Below are 8599 nucleotides of genomic sequence, written 5' to 3'. Positions count from 1 at the left end.
CTCTGGGAAAAGACATAGTCCGCTGATTTTACAAAAACACTCATGCTGGAGAAATGTGTGACCAGTTTAAACACTTACAGATTATTTCTGCCTTGGACACATTTTAGGAGACAGAAACCTGATCGGCTTCAGACGTGAACAAGTTGTTCTGGTGAGAGATATCAGCAGTAGAGATGTCTGCCTTCTCTCCAAAGTAATGGCACTATATGACACTCGGCTTGTGGGATGTAAACATACCAGTGTGTGTGTGTGTGTGATGTGTGCTTCCATTGAGCCCCTGAAGGACTTTCCCCTCCTCTCTCTCTCTCTCTCCTCCCGTCTTTTTATTTAATTTTTTATTTGTTTGTATGGTCAGCCAGCGCAGGTTTCCCTGAAGCGAGAGATTGATCCTCCACTGTTTCACGTCTCCTCCCCTCTACTGTAGGCACATTACACTTTTTAAATAATTCGTGCTATCATTTCTTTCTTCACTGCGACGCCCCGACCAGAGCCGGTCCAGCCTTCTCGTACCCGCTGCGAACCCTCCAGGGAACCACCAAAACATAAAGGCAGCCCAGTTCAAAACAAGTATAACACTGGTGGAGGGACAATAAGTTAACTAAACTTGTACTGGGACTGGGCTCATAATCTCATTTCGGGTTCAAAGGTGAGTGATTCACTCTTCCTCCTTTAGCTGCTTTGGGTCAAGAGATTGATTTCTTTATGTCGTGATTTTTTTTGTTTGTTCGTCATTGAATCGTATGTGCCGACATGGCGGATCAGCACCGGAAGCAAAGGGAGAAAGAGAGACGGTAAAGAAGACAGAGGGGCGGCCAATCACAAAGAAATGACTTCTGATTGTTTGTCTTTTTTTTGTGTGAGTAACAGAAGTTTAAGGAAGGATTCGTACAACTGTTCATCTGAGGAATTTATGGTAATTTATCATCCCATGTCTTTTTAAACAAAGATCCAATTGTTTTTATGAGGCTTCGATGAATGTTTAGACAGAGTAATGTTGAGTCGAGCCGTTATTCTGGAAGCTAAATAACTGACAATATTCAGACGGTCGTATCTGTGTTTTAAAGGCATTTCCAGAAGACTCAAAGACTCCTCAATCCAGATAAAAATGATTCTGTCTGTTGCACCATAGAAGAAGATTTCTGACAATCTCTGTCTGGATTAAGAAACAGAGTTGCAACTTGGGGAACAAGTAAGAGAACGCTTTTACACTACAGCAGACAGAATGTTTGTTATCCGTGGAAAGCCAGATGACTCTGACTTTGAATAACCTCAAACCGGCGCTGTTAAAGGACCGTCTTGTCTTTTCAAAGATCACCAGGGATTTATCTTTCAGACTAACGGACGCTCGGCTCTGACTCCGATGTAACAACAATACATGAGGAAGAAAAGGATTTAAAGATTCACCGCATCCGATTATAAAAATGTCTTTTTGACTCTCTTCTCCTCAGGCTACAAAGTTAGACCGACTCAGCTTCGGGAGGTTTTGGCGGTGGTTTGGTTCGGTCCCTGCAGAGGGCGCTGTTGCATAAAGGCTGGACACTAAAGGGTTCCTTCACATCCACTTTTAAATTCAACTGGCGAACCTCAGAACCAGCCGGCTAAAAGAGGTTCCAAAAACATTTTCACACAAGAAGCAACTAAAAGACAAAAACCTACAGAAGGATCTAATCTTCTATGTTAGCGAGCTAAACTTTGACCTTCAGTCCGACACTCTGAAAGAGACGACAAGAGGACAAGTTGTTGTCAACACTCGTGTCACTTTTCAACACTTCTGTGTGTCTTAATTTGCGACAACTCGCCTCGTGCTGCGTTCAACACACAAAGAGTTCTGCTCCAGAAGGGAAATATCCACCGTGGGAAGAAGAGGTTAAAATAAAAAAAATTCAAAATGTAGTAAGTTTTTTTGTCATTACCCCGGCTGGGTATTTGCCAATTTTGACTGGATTTTATTGAGCCAAAGTTCTGCTTGTATAAAGAACATTTAAGACTTGAGAAATAAAAAGACGAAAAAACACATTTCTCAAAGCAAGTTGAGCAAATGTTGCTTTTAAAAAGCTGCTAACAGCATTGAAAAATTTAAACCGACACCCAGCTGGTGATTCCATGTGTTGGGGTTATATTTAGTTTTTTTCCCGTTGAAGGATGTTTAAAGTTTTGGAGCACAACTCTTTGCATCTTTTTTTGAAGTGTGGCTTCTAAAGGTTGGACTATTAAAAGCTCGAATATTAAAGGGTTCTACCGTAAGTTTTCTCGGCTGCGGCTGGCTGACGGAAGATTGTTGTCTCTTTCCTGGTGCATTAAAGTGCTCAGAGATGCCTGTGACAGCGGTGACCTCACCAGAGGGGTCTGTGTGTGTGTGTGTGTTGCAAGCAGAAACTTGTTAGTGTAACGTGTGTGTGTGTGTGTGTGTGTTACACAGCTGTGCACAGTATTACTCATTTAGGGCCTGCAGAGCACTACAAAGGGGACGTTAGGCGTCACTGGATCTGCATCGTTTCTCTCTCTCTCTTCTCACCCGATGAACAAAAACAAAAAACCCTGACATTTAAATAAAATACCACAGAGCAGGATTAAACTCTACATCTACATCCTCCTCTACTCTACCGTTTACATTACACATTGTCGTGATTACATTTGTTCGACGGGACAAAGTCTGATGGACTCGTATGTGCTCGGTTCGAGGTCGTGACAGCCAGCTTTGGGATTGGCTAACGATTCGGTCAATGGGATGAGAGAGAGAGCTACGAGCAGAGTTTCTGATTGGGCCCATAGGTGGGATGCTGACTTGGCTCGCAAGACTCGGATCTTTTGCATAAATGAGGGATTTATTCATTTTCAATGGTTTCAGTAACGGTGGATCCGAGTCCGTTGAGCCGAAGTCCGACTCTCCCCATGATAAGTTATGGTGATACTGGCCGCTGTGCACCCCCCTCTGGTGCCTCTCGCTCTCTTTACGCCTCAATGGACAGAGCTCCTTCACAATAAAAGTCTCTCCCACATGTTCCATCTGCGCATACTAAAAAATAGTGCAATTCTTTTCAGCAATTATATAAATAACTCGTAAATTCGTGCTTTTGAGTTCACTCTCAGTTCGCGTACATGTGTTTGTGTGTGTGTGTGTGTGTACTCAAAATGTAACACATACCAACACATCTGCAGCAAAAATGTTCAGCGTGAAAGTTGGCACCCCGACAGATTAATGATGTTTTCTTTCTCTAAAACTAGACAACATATAAAAAACAGAAGAAGAAGAAGAAGAAGAAGAAAAAAAACATCTTTACTCTTACGAATCTATCAAGTTTAGAAAAATACCCCTTACTTTCTCTGTTTTCTCTCTCCTCAATCATATTGCGGTCTTGAACTTTGTGCAAACCTTCTTTAGGAAACAAAAATAAAAAAAGGATTTAAGCAACAACTCCTGCATCGGCTGGTCGTTGTAAGGCAGAACATTTAGCTGGAGGACTTTCAGCTCTGTGCTACGGCCGCTAAGCTAGTTCGAGACGGCGCTAACTAAATATAAACTCTTTCTGGAAACACTAACACGTCCCCGTGATGCAGCTGAAGCAGGAGTCACTGGTTACTGTGCGGTCGTGAACTAAATGGAGTCAAAGCGGGGGGGGGGGGGGATTATCACTAGAAAACAAAACCTGGAATAACCAAGAAGATTGCAACGCTTCGCCGTTTGTCCGGATAGAGAGATTTTTCCCCGTAAGCGCGAAAAAGAAAGACAAACAGAAAAACTAAAAGTTCTATAGAAACAAACAGAACGAGTAAATATTTAGAATGAATGAAGTTAGATCAGTCTGATGGAGGAGGGACGAGGTGGCGCTGTCAAGGGAAGAAGGATGCTTCTGTATCGTTCCTTCCCTTTTGCACCCTCTGCCCTTCCTCTCTGACATCATCATCATCGGTTCATCTGAAGTGTTTCCTCACGACCGGAAATAAGAAGCCGCGGAACAGGAAGTGCCAGATTTTTCTCTCCTGTGTCTGTGCTCTGCAGGAGTTATGTGGTTTTCCAGGAGTTCTTTATCTAACGAGAAGCTGGCGTCTGCTGCCTCCCGGGTCCTAGCCTGACGCACTGGAGTGGGGAAAAGGTGAAACTGACCACATGTCAGCTACGACTACAACTAACGCCAACCAGCCCCTTAAACCATTTTACCGTTCACCAGGTAGTTCCTCGTCGGCTACTGACCGCTTCCCAAGCGGCGAGCGGATAAAATCCTGGTTTCCCCGCGCAGGCTAGGGATACGGAGGCAGTACTGTCAAACCTGCTGGGGCTTCTGGGATTTCTCCTTCGTATTCCTTGCGTTCCTGTTGTCCACGCTTCCCCGCTGCTGCGGTGGCGGTCGGAGCAGGCCGTGTATGAGCGAGGACGGGGGTGGGGACGACACAGTCCGGTGGTTGTGGCCGGGGCTCAGGGACGTCGGGTGGTAGTAGTGCCCGATCACCTCGCTGTAGGTCGGGGGAGCTCCCTCAACTCGAGAGCCCTGCTTCTGATGCCGGGACAAGGCCTCCTGGGCTTCAAGCACACTGACGCCAGAATGGACGCTCGGAGGAGGGGCCTGCAGACTGGAAGCAGAACAACAAGGGAAATAAATAAGACCGATGGGAGGCGAGCAACAAGGATAAAAACAAATGTAGGGGCAGAAAAAATGAGGAACATGCAGAAGAAAAGTACATTAAAGACTACAAAGTGGAAGACTACATAAAGAAAAGTAGGGCTAAAGATGTAGCAACACCAATAGCCCGTTTCCAGCACAGTAACTTTTCCAGGAGACCAGGACCCAGTAAAGGAACTTGGGATCCATTAAAGGAAATCAGGAACCTTGAGGCGCTTTTCCACCAAGATGTTCCTAGTCATTTTAGTCCCGGGACTACTTTTGGGGGGGGTTAAAATGGCCCTGGAACCTAAATAAAGACCCTGGTTCCTGTGGTTGAAATGCAGTGAGTTCCCGCTCTGTGAGTGAGTTGACTGACAACTTGTCCGTTGTTACCTGGCCTGCAGACAGGAGCTGGATGGGTTGATGGGGTGGGAGTCAAACACTGTTCGGTTGGGCGGCGCTCTGACCGACTCGCGGTTCAGCTCCATCTGTTGCTCCGGGTCCCGGAGCTGCAGGGTGCAGGGTCCCTGGTACGGCGGGGGCTCCTCCCCGTCCGAGAGGCAGATGGTGGGGGGGAGATCGATGAGGCTCTGGGGCAGGTAGGGATACGTCGGCTGGAAGCGACTCGGGGCGTACGTGTGCTGGAAGCGCTGGGACTGGAGCGGAGGCAGGGACTGGGACTGGGCGTGATGAGGCTCCCGCTGCAGGTAGGACGAGGGCACGCCTCTGTCCGGAGGGCGTGGGTTATACACCTGGTGCTGTTGTGAGGAAACACACCAGATTACTATCAAGTCACACTGTGTAACAATAAACTGAGTTCTAATAAACTAAGTTCTTGGTTGATTTCCGGTTAAGTTAACAAAATGTTACTTCACTCACCTCGTTCAGACCACTGTTTGTCCCCGTAGCCTCAGAAGACCACAGACTCCCCTCCTGAGAGAGAGACAGAGAGCATTCATGAAACATGTTGAGCAGCTTGTGTGTGCTTTATATTGTGTGATTAACGTTTCGACCACTAGAGGGCTCTGTTGGTGCACAACAAACACTCATCGCTACAGAGTCTGGTCTCAGTGAACCGTGTGGCTCTCACTGCCGAATCCTTTCTGTTTAATCCATCAGAGTGATGAGTCACTTCTTTGTCTCCACATCTTCTGACTTTTCGCTGATGTAATGACCCGATTTCCCCGTGTAGAATAATGAAGTCTCAGAATGACAACGCACTGTTGTGGAAATAATTTGAAATCGGTTTGACAAAAGCAGCGTCTTTGCTTCTATAAAAAATGTCTGGAAGGAAGTTTTCCTTCCAGACATTTTTTTTTTTTTGTTGTCTGGCGAGTTTTTCCTGCCGGTCTGTGTGTGTGTGTGTGTGTGTGTGTGTGTGTGTGTGTGTGTGTGTGCAGGATTATGCCTCATCCTTTACTCATGTCTTACTTGCAGACTGGAGCCACACACACATCAGTGATTCAGCAGCAGGTGATTCAGGGAGCACAAGTGAAGTCGTATGTTTGTAGAAGCCTCAGGTGTAAGTGTGTGTGTGTGTGTGTGTGTGTGTGTGTGTGTTTCTTGAAATAGTCTTAATGAAGGAATGAGTCAGTGTGTTAGTGTTCGCCTGCGGCAGCGTTTAATCACTGTGACCACATGGTGTCACTCGGCGCTCCTCAAACTCTGTTTTTCTTCTGATGCTGATGGTTTTTTTTTTTATCAAGCGGAGACTCCTCAGGCGTTTGTCATGCACCGGTCAATTTAGAGAATTTTGAAGAAAACATCCAAAAAACACATTTGGCTGTTTATTTGAATTCTTTGTCTGTTGGCATCTGCAGATTTCTGCTAAAATCACCAAAGTTACCATTAGATAATCACTCATTTACATTTTTAAACAGGCAATTTTGGAAAACTTGTAATACAAAAAAATATTGTCTTAATGTGAGTAATCAACTGGGGAAATTTCATGGTGATATAAATTAGTACAATTTTTTTACCCCTATTCACTTGTCATTTTACAAAACATATCTTCAAAATGAGTTTTTTCTCAGACTGAGCCAGAAATCTGCACTTGAGTAGCTCTTCCATACACCGAACTTTCCAGTTCAGTTCATATCTATATTCTTAATATTTTCTACAGAGGGGTTTGTTCAGATATCACTCATAGCACATAACATTTTATTCCCAACAATATGGCAGAAGTTGAGTTGTTTTTCTTAGAGTTGTTCACAGTATTTTCTGCTCTATGGGGTGATACAAAGAGACATCCAGCTTCATCCAATGTTCAGATTTCTGTTTTGGACATTTATGCAAATTAGTTTACATGCCTCATCGGATTTTTTATTTATTTTTATTATTATTTTAATCAACTGGAATCGTGTAAAGATATTTTATATGTTTCTATAGTGATATTTGAGTATGTTAAATCATTTTTGCCTGCTTTTCAATCCCACGCTCATTCAAGCTGTTTTTCATTTCCTGCTTTGATGTTTTTTCTTTTACTTAATATGTGCTGCGTTCTATTTGATCCACATGTTTAAACATTATATATTCATTTTTTAGCTCACACATATTGGCTATCAAAGCTTGTTACATACTGTAGAACAGGAGTTGATATATTTTGACCTCAACGTAGCAGCTATTTCTCCATCATCATGTTAGTGTGGATAAACCACATCTGGATACGATCCACATCCAGCAGTGTCGGGACACACTGGGCGTAAACGCTTCGACTTACGTTGGCCAATGGCAGGTGTCTCCTGCGTGCGGGGGCGTGTCTGGACAGGAGGGAGCGTGCTGATAGGCGGTAGTGGTTCAGCAGACAGGTGATGACCACCACCATCACCATCATCACCACCACGATCACCAGGATCTGGACGAACTCCAGCTGGGCTGCAGCGACACAGAGACACAGGTTATCGGTTAGCGTAGTCCTACTCTGCTGCGGAGTTCTGTCAGGTCTGAGAGAGATGACCCTGATGATGTCATAGTGATGTAGTCTCATGAAAAGACTCCAACCAGTTGCATATGGGAAGTGTAGGATGCAGTTTGTTTGGATCTTGACTCACGCTGTGGACTAAAAGTCAGGATGTTTTGTACAACGCAAAGAAAAACACTTTATTTAATAGCAGTAACATACTTGTATGTAACTTTTCTATTGTTACAGCATTATATGTGTTTAACAAAATGCTTCATCCAAATCAAAATACGGTTTATTTAGATTTTCAAAGGAATTTGCCTTGGTGTAAACAAATTAAGAGAAAATACAAAAATATGCCAAGTACTGCAAAAGTCAAGAACATAATAACTGAATAGTAAAAAAGCAAAACAAATATAAAAAATATTCTATAAAAAAAGATACTAGAACAAACATGTACAATATAACTGTTTTACAATGAGAATTAATATAAAGACAATATTTTTAAAATTACGAAAAGCAATTGCAGATATATGTCCTCTGTACTAATCTCAAAGATATCAAATTACAAATCATACAAAGCCAACCACAGCGGAGAATTTATATTCAATAAAATATTATTTTATAGAATCAGACGATTGACATTTTTGCTTAAACCGATGAATTATCCATCTATTAAATCGTCTTCAGTATTTGATACATTTAATGGTGGTTTGGGCTTCTTCATTGGGTTAAAAAATATACATATTTCTATTAATAAAAAAATAGCAGCGTCAGTATCAGCAGTTTGCCATTTAAAAAGTATCTGATTGTGAATGCTGTGACTGTGAAGTGTCAATCCAACAACAAGGTTTGTGTGAAAAAAGGTTTTCAGACACAGTCCAGACAGAGATGTAGTCCTTATGTAGAGGTCAGGGTGTCACACACACACACACACACACACACACACACGCACACACCAGACCAGACCAGACAGACACACAGGGCTAGCTTTGTTTAGAGGCAGTCTGCTCGAACCCCCCTCCTGCTGCATCCACCACCCCCATCGACACCACACACACACACACACACACACACACACACACACACACACACACAC

General features: G+C 43.5%; 1 protein-coding gene across 2 annotated transcripts in view; it reads right to left on the bottom strand.

The window, feature by feature from the left end:
- Nucleotides 1-471: 471 nt before the first annotated feature.
- Nucleotides 472-8599, bottom strand: part of pmepa1 (prostate transmembrane protein, androgen induced 1) — a 30973-nt gene continuing 22845 nt past the window's right edge. For both annotated transcript variants that reach the window (XM_031844724.1, XM_031844732.1), the window contains exons 2-5: nt 7321-7475; nt 5481-5534; nt 4995-5359; nt 472-4569 (exon numbers count right to left, since the gene is read on the bottom strand). In XM_031844724.1, the coding sequence (XP_031700584.1) occupies nt 4263-4569; nt 4995-5359; nt 5481-5534; nt 7321-7475 (881 nt within the window). In that variant the 3' untranslated portion in view covers nt 472-4262. The remainder of the gene's footprint in view (nt 4570-4994; nt 5360-5480; nt 5535-7320; nt 7476-8599) is intronic.

The sequence above is a fragment of the Anarrhichthys ocellatus genome, unplaced genomic scaffold, assembly GCF_004355925.1.
Source record: "Anarrhichthys ocellatus isolate YVR2014 unplaced genomic scaffold, GSC_Weel_1.0 scaffold1, whole genome shotgun sequence".
Lineage (NCBI taxonomy): Eukaryota > Metazoa > Chordata > Actinopteri > Perciformes > Anarhichadidae > Anarrhichthys > Anarrhichthys ocellatus.
The sequence above is the reverse complement of the archived record's forward strand: the minus strand, read 5'-3'. Positions and strand labels throughout refer to the sequence as shown.